Raw genomic sequence first — 13,822 nt, forward strand, 5'->3', positions numbered from 1 at the left:
TCCAGAGAGGGTGACTCCATCATCTCCCTGGGCAGCCCGTTCCAATGTTTAGCAACCCATTCCATGAAAAAATTCCTCCTGATGTCCAGAAAAAAATTCTCAGTGATCCTAACATGCAGCAAAGCAGCTGTGCTGGGTTTGCCTGGTGTTCCCAAAATTGCCTTCTTTCGAGGTGAGCCCTGACCCCCAGCAATACAAGAGCTGGGCTGGAGTGTCCTGCCCGGCGCAGACCAGGAGCAGGATTGCACTGACTCCCTTTGGGGGAAAACCAGATGATCAGTTCGGATCTGCCCTCTGGGACAGACAGGACAGATAGCACCCTACAGACCCCCGCCCGAGGGAGCAGGGGTTTCTGAGGGGTGGAGAGGCAGGACGAGGCAGGACCAATAGGTCCCACCTCAGCTTTCCGGCCTGCTCGTCCTCCTCCAACCATCCCTCATCCATCACCACTGGAACGGGCTCCGATGGAGGGCCCGGGCAGCAGCGCCCTCGCCAATATGGCGCTCGCTCCCTCCCCGCGCAGCGTCGCCCATCCCGAACCGGGTGCGCAATGCGCGGCCGCGGCCGGCGACGAGGGCAGCGCGCCGGGCGGCGTGGCCCGGAGTGAGGGGGGCGGCGCCGGGGCCTGGCCGGGTCGGGACGGGAAGCACGAGCTACCTCCTCGTCCTCTCCGCCGGGCCGTGAGCGATGGCGCTTGGTGTCCCTGCTCCCGCCGAGCCCTGGAGCCAGTGCCGTAAGGGGCGGTGGGGCTGTGCCCGCTGCTGCGGCCCCAGCGCGGTGTGGGCCTTGCGGCGGTGGGAGTCAGCCGTGTGCGGGACACGGGCAGCTCCTTCTGCTTCTTGTGAGGAGCCCGGTGGTGAACCAGCATGTGAGGGGCCTGTAAATCACAGCGAGGAGGAGGGGGAAAGGCTGTTTTTTAATAACACGCCTCCCTTGGAAAAATGCCTTTTTATTGTTGCACTTGGGTGTTTTGTCTCCCTCACCGGAGATACTCAGGAACTGTCTGGATGCAGTCCTGTGCCATGTGCTCTAGGATGACCTTAGGTTGGACCAGATGATGCACGGTGGTCCCTTCCACTCTGACCCATTCTGTGATTCCGTGATTCTGTAATCTGCTGAGTGGCAGGAGGGCTGCTGGTAAGCTTTGTTGAAGGTTTACATTTGTGTTAACAGTCTGAGTCGTGTTAGATAAGGTGTCTCTGAAGCATACGTTGTTCTGGCTCTTGTGCCGAACAGTGACTCTGAGGAGGCAGTGGAGAGCCTGTAGTTCAAATCTGAGGGTTGTGGATACTTTGGGGACAGCAAAGGCATGAAAGCTCATCCCAAATGGCTGAGATGGGGCAGAATCAATGAACCAGTGAACTTCACTGGTCACCTTTCTGTCCTGAAGCCTTTCGGGTGAGATTATGCATAGCAGACCAAAATAACCAGAGTAGAAAGGCCAGGTAAAGGATTTGGGGCTTGTAGTTTTTGTGTCATCAGCCATTAACCTAAAGGTGAATGTCACAGAATCGGTAGGGTTGGAAGGGACCTCTGGAGATCATCTAGTCCGATCCCCCTGCCAAGGCAGGGTTACTTACAGCAGGTTATACAGGAATGTGTCCAGGTGGGTTTTGAATGTCTCCAGAGAGGGAGAACCAAACCTCCCTGGGCAGCCTGGTCCAGTGTTCTGCCACCCTCAATGTAAAGGGGGGAACTTCTTGGGCTTCAGTTTATGGCCATTGCTCGTCCTCCTGTCGCTAGGCACCACTGAAAGGAGTCTGGCACCATCCTCTTGGCACCCACCTTTGAGAATGCTGTTGAGATTCCCTCTCATCCTACTATGTCATATGATTGGGAGTTCAGTTTATAGTAGTTTTCTTGTCTGTTTCATTGGTTATGCTTTCATTAGAGACACAGACATTTCTAGACACTCTAGCCCAAATATAACCACCAAAGGGAGTCCAGAGGAGAGTGTGCTGACTGTCCAAGCTTCACTTCGGTGAGCCTAGCAGGGAGTTGAAATGCTTTTTTGGTGGTTGTTGTTTGAGATATGGTAGACAAGGGGAGTTGAAGTAGTAGGGTCTACCTTACAAAAAGAGAGATGGTTAAAAGTTGAGCCTGTCAGGGATCTCTTGGTCACAGAATGAAAAGAGACTGATTTTAGCTGCCAGAAAAAATTCTTGCAAAGTGTCTGGGGACTTGTAGTTGGTTTAGGTTTTGGGGGGTTTTTTTAGAAGTTGTCATGATGGAACACACTAGTTTTGAAAGGACTGTAGAACTACTCTTTTTTGGTGTGTTACAGGTGAAAACCTCTCAGTGCAAAGATACTGCTAAAAGATAAAATTCTTTCCACTTGCAGTGATGACAAAGGTACTGAATAGCAGTTAGGGAGGAAGAAAACAAAATCCCTTTAAGCCAGAGGAAGAGAGCTGTGTTTCAGGTATCAGAATGCATGACAACCAAGATATTGATTTCATAATTTAAACTTTTATTCTGTTCAGTATTACCTTCTGAGCTCTTATGATTGTACAGAAAACTTTCCAAATGAGTCTTAATATGACATTATACATGATAGTTTTGAAAGGCCTCATCTAGGCAGAGTCATGCTTGTTTAACTGAAGTCATGATGCTAAATGAATGCAATTTTCCTATCACAGTGGCTTGCACTTACAAATTGTGGGTGTAATTAATATGATCTGGTTTAAACCGATATAAATGCATCTCCATAATGTTGTGGTGGTTTAAACTCACCTCACTTCTTTCCTATAGCTCTCTAGTCTTTCAACAGGCAGCCCTACTGACAATGCTGAGCTGCACAGAACTCTCTTGAGGAAACTCGTCAGGCAAATGAAACTGAGGAGACTGGTCCATTTTGTAGCAAAATAATGAAAATGGAAAGAACTTAAGAGAGTGACAAGGATGATCAAAGGTGTGGAAAACTTTTATGCAAGATTCTGCCAGGCATTCCAGGTCCTTTTAAGCTTGAAAACACAACTGCAAGGGGACCCAATATAGGTCTATATGCTCTGCATGCTATTTGTAACTTTAAACAAAGAATGAACCTTCACTGTCAATAAAAAATTAGGGCTATCAAATGAAACAAGGAGCTGACTAGCTCAGAACAAACAGAAGGGGTTCTTCCCATAACCTGTGGCTGTGCTGTGAAACTCCCTTTCAGAGGATGTTGTAACCCTTAAAAATATACTTGTGGATCAGACAACAACTGAAAAAAAAATAACGGAAGCAGTACAGTGCATTAAATGCAAAGAGAACACCCTGCACTCAGACAGTGCCAAAGCTGTAAAATGTCAGGTGTGTGTTTAGAGAAAGTATTGTTACTTTGTGTATTGCTGCTTCTGACAGGGCAGTTCCTAATGACTATCTATGGAAGAGCATAAAGAATAGGGAAAAGGCCGACATAGTTTTTACTCAGTAAAGCTGTTCTTACAGAATTTTTCAAAAAGCACTGGTCTGAGCTGAGGCAGGATATGCTTATGGGATAGTCTCTCCAAGGCTGAAGGAAGAGATGCAGGTAGGATCCAGCCTTTTCTCCTTTAGCAATGCAGAGGGTTGTTCTGCAAAATTTATCTTAGAGTTTGCTGGAGGATCATCCTCTGCTGTGTAGTAGCTTGTCTGATAAATATTTCCAAGCACACTGTGGGTAGAGCATGTGTGAAATTATTTGCCAGCATGCAAAATGATTCCAGGAGCGTGGAGAAAATGGAAGTGTGTACATGAACTGCAAGTTAGCACTTGAATTTAAACAAAACTTGTTTCTGCTGGACTGACAATAATCCAGCCAAATTTGTGGATGAAGGAACCGTTAATTTTTCTGTGAAAAGAATGGCTCAAGTATGCTGGCAGGTGATAAGGCATGTAAAGACTGCTCAGACAAGGGTTTTTGCATTTGCCCCTACCTCTTCAGTTGGCTTTGATCTGTTTTATGAGGGTCACAAGATGAAAACCTCATTACCTAATGCTGTTGGATGTCAATGTATGTGTGATAATGGCTCTTTGCCAGTATCTTAATTAGGGAATTCATAAAAGCAGAGGGTGGATGCCAGTTCTTGAAAAGCGCTTTTAGCCTTTCTGCTGGAAAGAAAGATTTTATTAATTCATTACAAAATGTATTAAATGGGATCCAGCTCAACTCTGTAAGCAAAGCTGCTTCTTTTTCTCTTCTCTCTTTGCCTTTATGTGAGCCATTTTGGGCTTCCTGCCTAACATGGTCCCCGCAAATGATATTTGTAATCAGCATATAAGTCAGTTTGGATTGAAATCCATTCCAGGTCCCTCTGGCTTAAAAAGGTTTCCAGATTGTGAGCGAGTATTGCCAGAATTCAACAAAAATAGCCCAATGCCTTGTCATACCTGTGGAGCAAAGGAGGCATCTGGTCTTAGATCTCTGTGTGCATCCAAAGCTGCTGGGACCTGACTTTGTGGAGTGTCTAATGATGAGCTTCAGAAGGGCAGCTCTGCATGCTCTGAGCTGCTGCCTGGATGTGAAGCACCCATTTCACTCACCTCTTTTAACTGGCACTACTTATAGATGTTGCTGGGAGTGAAGTCCTGTGTCCCTGCTACCAGCTGTGAACTGAGTTGTCATGTGAGCTTTCTGAGTGCTGCATTTCAGCTCTGTCCCAGAGGATTCCCTTCATGGAAAGGAGAGCTACAGGGAGGAAGGCTTCGTCGTTGCAACTTATGAGATACTGTGCTGAGCTAAAATGATAAGGCAGTGTGAAGTGCAGGGATGGGTCAGCTAAGCGAGCTTGGCTCTTTCTTTTCCTGTGGGCTTCCAGTATGCCTAGGTACATACCCCAACTAACCTTCTCCTGTATTAGTTAGTAGGAGGGAAAGCTTTCCATCCACAGCTAGCTCAGGTGAGCCCCTGCTTTTAGGATTGCTCTCCTGGAGAGCTGCATAGGGAATTATGCCAAAGCTCAACAGATTTTCTTGTGCTACCATTTTACAGACTATGCTCCCCTGGGAATTTCCTGAGCAGCCCAGAGAGTAATCAGTAAATCCCAGGCATTAGTCTGATTTTTCCCTGTGCTTATTTTCTATTTCTGCCTTTCCTTTGTCCTGCAGTGAAGAATTATTTGGATGACTGAGCTGCCAAGGACTCCTGGCTTGCAGGAACTGATCCCAAATCCCAAGTGAGGTAGCGGCGTTGTCTGAGGCTTCTAGTGCAAATGAGCTACCTTCAGGAGGCAGATGGTATTGTCCCAGTTTATAAGTGGGGAAACTGAGGCATGGTGAATGGATAACATCTGTGAATCCTCACTCTGTCCTTTCTTACAACCCCCAATTCCCTAGACTAGCTGGAAGAGCAGAAATAGAGAGATTCTGAAGGAAAAGTATTTTGTTCATTCAGCAGTCTGTTTCTCCTTCCTTACTTCTTTTTTTTTTTTCCTGATTATTTTCTGTCCCTTGTGCCCTCAGCTCAGCAAAGCTGATGGTGCAATTCTAGGGCATGTGGTTTATTAGAAAATTATTGCTCTCCAGCAGGGGACCCAAACTTTGGTTTTGATTTAAGAGCAGTAACACCAGTTGAAACTTTTAAAGTATTATGTGGAATCTGGAGATTTTTAGTCAGCAGAAAGTAAAAGCGTTGACAGAGTTGGGTGGAGTATCCTCTTGTTGAGTCTCATGAAATGAGGGAAGTATGGGCAGAGAATGTCCTAGTGAGAGCAACTGCAGACTGCCCAGGAGGAGCAGTTCTGGAGGAGAGGAGTGCAGTGGCATGGATTAATTTAGTGGTGGGGTTGGCAGCTGACTAAAGCTCTCATTAAATTGTTATTGTTTAACATTATTTTTAAATGTATTTCCCAGGAAGGCATGGTGCATTGTAATAAGTTTACTGGCTAAGGAGTAGCCAAATAACACATACTGGAGCATCCCTTGCTGTGTGTGCATGTGAGGGTTTCCAATATCTAAGGGAGCAGAGACAGTCATTTTTAAATGGTAGGAGCTGGTAAAGGTGATGGTAGTTCTTAAACTGGACTGGATGGACCACCCCACCTCTACTCTGCTGCACTCTGCCATTAAATTAACTTGCTGATAACTGTGGTCAGAGCTGACCTGGACAAAGCCCTTACTTGGCCCTGAAGCATCATGCTGACCGACCTGTAGTGGATGACATACTGATGAGCAGCTGGAATTAACATTCCTAACTGGCACAGCTGAAAATGGAGGAGAACAGTTTTCTTTGCCCTGACCAAATGCATTTTAAGCTGACATGATTCAAAAATATCCATTTCCCCATCCAGGCAAACCCAAGCATTGCCAAACACAGAAGTGCCGTTCCATGTGCTCTGGATCAGGTGATGTGCTTTGGTGCTCCCCTTGGGCTCAGGGGAAGCTGTGCAGGTGCCTCTGGGGAGCTTGGCATCTCAACGGCCCTAGCAGAGTTGCCTAATAACACAGGACTTTGAAATTGCTATCTGGTAAATAAAAGACTTACTTGAGCCTTGTTATATGTGTCCTCCTGCCCAGCTCTGCTGTGCTCCTTGCAGTGAGACTATTCAGCTGACTGGCTAAACTTCTTTTTATGGTCTGTTTTGTTCCCCGTTTTGCGTCAAGCCTCTTCTCACGTCCTGCTTATTTATGATGCTTGCCTGCCTTTCCTGAGCAGAAGGTGTGAATTGCTAATGAGCTCTGGACAGAGCTGATCCCCAAAGCAACAATAATTAGGGATCACTACCTTTGATTTTGTTTCCCTTATCACTGTTTATGGGAGTGTTTGTGCTCTGAGCCACCTTAGAGCAGCTTATGTCCAGGCAGCTTATTCCACCTCAGTACTTTTCCTGGGACTGTGCTGCCTCTCAGTCTCTAGTGTGTTAAGGCTCCCACCACAAAGAGGCTGTGCTGCCTTCCATCTAGCCAGCCCTGGCCTTCCCTGGAGAACCAGGCACAGCAGGAGTGTTGCGCTAAGTAGCTAAAAAGAGAGGTCATTGCCATCTCAGGGCACCAAGGCTGTTTGCTTTCAGGCTAGGTTGTTATGTTCATATTATCTGATTAGTCCCACTGTTTCCCTGCTGGCAGCAAGCTTGAAAGAAAGTTTTCCTAAAGATGTCTATACTCTGGTTGCCAGGCAGAAGAGAGGAATGATTCCCAGAACTGTTGCCCACGGTAGGATTCCCTCCTGGGCAATCCCTTTGCACTCAAGTAGATCAACCCCTCCTGTGCTTAGCCACAGTTACTCCCCTCCACAGGAAGACACAGGAGGAGGGTAGCTGTTAGGATGCTTGATGAGGAGACACAAGGAGATGACCAGTGTTCTTCTGCAGGGGAACATGTTGCTTCCAAAATTTGGTGCAAGTGGAAGGTGTGGAGGCAGGGTTGAATGCTCTCTTGAGCATACTCTGCAGACCACTGTTGCTGTTGTAGATTTAGTTGGGTAAAAGATGGTAGGTATCAGTGTTTCTTTCCCCTTTTTCCCCCTTTTCACCCTCAGACAGCTGAGGGTGCTTCGTAGGCACATCCCATGAACTTCTGCATCCATTCACAATGCTAAATCAAGACCTTGTACCTCAGGCTTTGGCCTAGGCCAGTCTCTTTTTTTTCTTCTTAATTGCCTAAAGATGCCTTAGATCACATCTTTGCTTATGGACCCACATGCAAAGAAACTAGAACAGGCTGGAACAGGACCAGATCCTAGCAGAAAGGTGCTGGCCAGCCACACAACTGGCAGCATCAGGGCTGGCTTGGCTGTGTCTGGCATTACGATGTCATAGTTGCCTGGGGTATAATACAGGCTGATCTGGGAGGTGAAGGGCTTTCTGTGCTGTGAGCTCTACACAGAGCTGGGGCTCCTCCCTTGATTAGGGCAGGAAGAAGGTGGAGTGGCTGAGCTGCCACCCTTCTCATCTGCGTGGGAATGGATCAGTGTTAGCTGAGGCAGGAAATGATGGTGACTGGTGTGATGTTTTTCAGATCGATGGACTGGAGGAGAAGCTGGCACGCTGCAGACAGAGCATGGAAGAGGTGGATCTTAAGCTGCGCAGGGAGAAGCTCAGCCCTGAAGGAAGGTAGTGATGACCACCTCCTTCCACAGGCATGGCTGTGCACTTCAGCTACCTGTCACCCTGCTGTAGTACTGAGCAAGGGCTCTTGAAAGGATGGGAGTCTGTGGTTCCCCATGACAAGACTCTCTTCCCCCAGCTTGGAGCTTACTTGGGGAACTTGCTGTGTGAGAAGTTCAGTGATATATGGAGAGAGCTTTATCTTGTTAACAGCCTGACTCCAACCTGCACCACAACCAGACAAGCAGTGCCCAAAACTTGCCACTTAATTTGCAGATCTGACTCCTGGCCTGCTAGGAGACAGCTCTGTGAGTCTGGCAAAGGTTTGCTGCATGCTGTTGCTCAAGCCTTGCCAAAGCTGCATGAGTTCAGTCAGGGGCGATGTGCAGCAGCTACTACTGAGGGCCAAACCAGGCTGGGATGCAACTGCAGAAGGGGCTGAGAGAGATTTCCTGTGCCTATGTTGCACGTGTGTCTGGATGTAGGGATGCATTGACACACTGGCTTTTCTTGGGAAAGCTAAGAGGGACAATCCCCCTGAAATCTGTCACTGCTGTAGAGGTAGCAACTGTTGGCTTCTAGAGCTGGGATTCAAGGAAGGACTTTGGCCTGGATTTGGTAGCAGACAGAGGCACAACCTGCTTTCTCTTGAGTGTGAAGCAAGAGATTCTAAGTCTTCCAGCTGATTCTCAAATCTCTCAGTTTGAGGATATTCTTTCAGTCACCTGAGATTAGCTCAGTTGGTCAGAGCTTGGAGCTGTTAACACCAGGGGCATGGGTTTGATCCCCGTAGGGGCCATTCCCTTAAGAGCTGGACTTGATGATCCTTGTCGGTTCCTTCTAATTCAGAATATTTTGTGACTCTGTGACCAGCATCCTACTGCTCTGCTCCTAGCAAAAAAGGCCAGGAAGCTCAGTTATAGACCCAGGGAGTGGTTCTGTTGATCCTGGTGTTTGCTCTACAATGCTGTCCAGAAGAACCCCTTAGAAATGATCCTAGCAGTGGTGATGTCTCCATACCCTGATATTTATCAGCCTCAGTTTAACTTCTTTGTTAAACTCTCATTTGCACTCTCCCCTCCCTGCTCCTTTACTGGGGTTTTAGATCCCCATCCATATTTAGACAGGGTCCTGTCCCTCATCTCTTTAGCTCTTCATCTCATCAGTCCTTTTCTAGACGTAAATTCTTCTTGTTTACTGTGTGTATTCTTTATCTGGTACTTAGATGGCCAACAACCAAACCTACAGTTGTGATAACTTGACAGGATGGAAAAGATGATGGTTTCTTTCTGAAATATAGGGCCTAGAGCAAAGAACTAGAAATAGAGATTCCTGGGGCCTTTTCTGAATTTTACAGCTTGTATGGAGATAGAAACAGAACTTCAGTTGCCCTATTCCAGACCATTTGAAAAACCCTGAAGGAAGGTACATACTGTGACGAAAATTATTGATTCGGTGCACAGTACACAAAGGAGAGCTCTGCTTTCCCACTTTGAAGTTCAGTTGTCATGGTTTCTTCATGTCTCATTCTCAAAGCTTCTTCCCTTGACTCTCTTCACAAGGCAAGTTTCTAAGCAGCTCAGTCATGTTGGTAAATGTCTTCTCACTTCCTCCTGGCTGCTCTCCCCCTTGCCTTTCCCCAGCTGTATTTAAGAGCCCTTTCCTCTCCTGCTGCTCTGCTGTAGTTTGCTTTCTTGCCATCCCTTACTTGACTAGCTGTGCAAATAGATTTGGATTTCTTTCCTCCTACAAGTTCTTGCTCTGCCCCAAGGGGAACAACAAACTCTGTTACACTTACTGCCTTCTCTGAACCAGGAGATAATTTGTTAGTGCATGTGTATTGATGTTCATAGTCTGAAAGGAGTGACTGTGTCTGCACTGCCAGAATGGAAATGCTGCTGCTTTCAGGAATTTTGTTATGCATTTATATTTTAAACTGTGTATTAATTAATCATCTTGTGCAGTTTAAGACAAGGGCTGGGCTGGCCTGTTATTATCATGAGTTTTCAGCATAATAACAGGTTGCTTAACTGGTTGCTACTGAGCTTGGATTCAGCTTGTTTCCTTGAGTTTACCAATTTGTGTAAATTGGATACCTCCCAACACAGGGATCCCGGCTTCTATCAGTGAGAATTACTGTTGCAGCACTATGCCAGTGTGCTGGAGGTGCAGGATTCTGCAGAGAGCACCTGGGGACCCTGCCCTATGTCAGAACTTCCTACCCCACCTGGGGGAACTAAAGCAGGGGCTCTCTGACACACAGACCCCTTTGTAGCTGCTTCAGGAACACTGACACTGTCCTGAAAGAAGAGACAGGAAGCAGTTTCAAGGAAGGCAAAAATAATCTAAAATGCTGCATCGCTTCTCTTGCCCAACTGGGTGTTTCTAAACTGTCATCACTCCACAGTGAAGGGTGAGGGGCTCATTCTGTGAGCAGATATCCCCAGCAGTGGGACAGTCTCTCTTCCATCCTGTAAGCAAAGAAATAGGCTGTGTTGTGCCTCGCAGGTAATGAACTCCTCTTCTCATTACAGAAAGTCACTGGAGAGAGAGAGAAACTTACTAATGACCAAAGCTGACAACTATGGTAAGAGCTTCATTAAAAATGGTCCCTCTGGGCTGGATGGGATCAGTGCTGCAGCTTAGCTTTGTCTTCAAGCTCCTGCCACCTCTGACTTCTGCCTTTGAATTTAAGTTCAGCCAAAGGGAGCTAGACTGAGGGAAATGTAGTCAGCATATTATGAGTCTGTATCCTCCTGCTTGAGCTGTGCTACCATAGGGGAAAAAAAATAAGCATCAGCTAATGAAGGGGGGAAAATGTCCCTTTCACATACCCCAAATTACTAGTCTTTAGATAATCATAGCTAACAGATCAGCCTGAGTAGCTTTTAACATTTCTTCCCCCCCTTTTTAATTTTTTTTCCTTTTTTTTTTTTTAATAGAAGCTTGCTAAGCAAGCTGGCAAGTGCTATCAGGAGTGTTGCAAAGTATACCTTCCTTGGGGAAGGTTCTTACTGCATCAGTTTCTGGGGCCACTCAGCACAGGACCATAGGGATTCACACTGATGTGCTCCCTGCAGTTCTAGAGAGCCAGGGTCTTTCCTTGCTGCAAGTCTTGCTGTAGACAATTAAAATGAGAATCCCTCCGCTCTACCACAACTTGACAGCATGTCCATTCCACCAGGAATGCTGCTTTGCACATCTTCAGACTCCTAGTGTTGATCAGTGTGTTACCTGCTTGACAGTACTTTAAGGCCTGGAGAGTGGAAAGCCAGCAACTTTTTAATTATAACTCCTGTTAAAGGACTGTTTCCAGAAGAGTAGCCATTACTTTAAATAGATTGAAAGCTGTTCCCTGAGGAGCTACCACTAGAGACAGCAGAAGACTCTACACATCACTGCCACTCTTTCACCAGCCAGCAGTCAGCCAGCACTGGCAGCAAAGTAGTCTGACAGCAGCTCAGACAGCAGCAACAGCCTCACCTAATGGTGATGGCTGCTCCTTCTGGAACAGAACACACTGCATGTGCACAGAGTCTTTTTAGATCACTGCTATGGCCTCTGATTAAATCTTTACTTATTCCAACTGACACACTTGAGGTCATGAACTGCAGCTGCTGATGATGGCATTGCTCCATCACTTCAGGCTGGCACTGCTGTGTGTGAGGTTATGTGACCTCCTGCCCGTGTCACCTCCTCTGGGGCCTTGCAGATTTAAGCAGGTTGCTCTGCAGTTGCATGAGAACGCTTGCATTACATGAAGAATGGGGGCAGAAAGAACAGCTAAGAGTCTCTTTTGATAACAATACCAGTTTAGGAACTGCTGGAGGCTGCTGGTGCAAACTGTAGAGGCAGTAACTTGTGCAGTTACTGCAGATGAACTCAGCAGCAAAAGCAGCCCGACTCTGGAGACAGGCCCCACCCAACCTTGCCCTGCCAAACAATTACTGCTGTTCGACCATGCAGTGTTTAGTGCTGTAGGCCTCACTGCTTGCCTGTGCCACCCAGCAAAGTTTTGTGGAACCAAACTAGCCAGACTGGAGTTCTCATCTTTTGTAAAGGAAACAGAAATGAAATGGAGATCAGAAGGCTCCATACTTGCAGTAGCCACTTCCTTCATCTCTGTGTATCTGTGGTGGTTCTGTAAACCAGGGCAAGGAATAGCAACCTGTCTCTAAAAAGCTTCAGACCCCAACAGAATGAGTGTCTACGCTCAGACCTGTTCCACACTCATCCTTCTGAAGCACAAGGAAACCCACATTCTGCAACATTCAAAGGCAGCCACAATTGTATTTAAGTAAATTTTAACGATAGAAAAAGCTACCAGGCTGTTACCTCTAGAAGATATTAGAAATAGCTCTTAGCCCTCTGTCTCCTTCATTCTTTTAGGGAACAAACAATTATTCTAATGACAAACTCTGTCCTTAGTAGAGGCCTACAGCAATGTCATTTGCAAACAGAAACTGGTCTGGCACTGAAGTATTCCCAAGCACAAGTGTCAGGATGGGAGTTGGCAAATGAAAGGGTTCCCGCTAGTTTACTTCCTGTTTGGCACATCCTATAATTGGCAGCTTCGCGTACCGCTCCCAAAATGTTGCCCATGGCCAAGGTAGCTTTGTGCTTTTAAGAGAGTTTTGAAAGTGGATGTGGCTGCAACATGAGGAACCTTCACAGGCAAGGCTTTTGTTTGTTTCCCAGAGAAAGAACTGAGTGCGCTTCGCAAGGAAAATCGCAAGAATGCTGCCCTTGCTGTGGCCATGGCGTTGCTGATTGCTCTTATTTACGCCTGCTGGACGATGTGATTGCAGTCAAGAATTCTCCCTGCTGACCAAATGACTCCCCTGCAAGGAGTGCTTCCTCCTCTCACCACTGTGCCTCCAAGAGTGAGGATCAGCATTTCAAAATGTTGTTCTTGTTTACTGTCTCCAAGCCTCATTGTAGGGAAGATTTTTCTCTGCAAATTGAGGGGGACAGGAGACAAACCAGAAATCACAGCACACTTGCACTTGAAAATCAGGTCAAACAGAGCTCAAGGTGGTGCCATGTTACCCAAAACACAGTCAAGACCACCCAGCCTGATGCAGGAAGACAGTTTGTTCTCCTTTTGAAGAGGACCCCTGTGGTTGCAGACATGCCACTTTCTTGGCTCCTGTGACTCAGCCATAAGATGAAGGGACACCAACCTCAACTGAAGAGTAATCTTGAGGAATTGCAACCTTAAGATTTTATGTGTTTGCAGAGCTGCACTAAAGATGTTTCCTCCTCCACCCTGACTTACAGGACCAAAGGAACCTTACCTCCACAAAACCATAGGTACGTAGGTATCTCTTTTTCTGCAAGCAAGTAGCATACAACTTCAGATCTGGGTGCTTGGGCTTTGAGAAGATCTGCCTGCCTCTCCAATGCATCAGAGCTTGGTAGCCATTTTGTGCCTTTGAGAATCAGCACTTGCAGAAGAGAATTTACTAGTAACTGCCAGAAATGGAAGTGCTTCTGTAGGGTTTTAAATAAAATAATCCAACCTTGTAATTTCCTGTTCTATGATTTTTTTTAATTTCTCGTTTTGTTGTGTTTCTCAGGCAGTGCTTTATTCCCATCCTACCATCTCCCTGCTGGCACACATTACACATAATAAGCCTAGACTGGGTTAGGCACTTAGCATCCCTGGTTAGTGAGGTTTCAACAGTGGTTACTGGTCTGTTGCAGCCTGGAATCTACTTCCTTTGGGAGGAAAAGCAGCCTAGCATGCTGCAGAGGAGCACTGGAGACTGTCCCCTGTAGTCCCCTGATTCTTATGCAGGGACATACAGTAAGTA

The 13,822-nt window shown here is 46.6% G+C and overlaps 1 protein-coding gene across 1 annotated transcript; it reads left to right on the top strand.

Moving 5' to 3' along the window:
• Positions 1-497: 497 nt before the first annotated feature.
• On the top strand, positions 498-13,535 carry CCDC167 (coiled-coil domain containing 167). Its single transcript, XM_029965107.1, has 5 exons — positions 498-603; positions 648-868; positions 7,918-8,012; positions 10,541-10,593; positions 12,705-13,535. Exons 1-5 carry the CDS (start codon positions 498-500, stop codon positions 12,806-12,808), a joined length of 579 nt encoding a protein of 192 aa, XP_029820967.1. The 3' UTR covers positions 12,809-13,535.
• Positions 13,536-13,822: the final 287 nt, after the last annotated feature.

This window comes from Manacus vitellinus, unplaced genomic scaffold (assembly GCF_001715985.3).
Source record: "Manacus vitellinus isolate BGI_N305 unplaced genomic scaffold, ASM171598v3 scaffold_8_pilon, whole genome shotgun sequence".
Classification (NCBI taxonomy): Eukaryota; Metazoa; Chordata; class Aves; order Passeriformes; family Pipridae; genus Manacus; species Manacus vitellinus.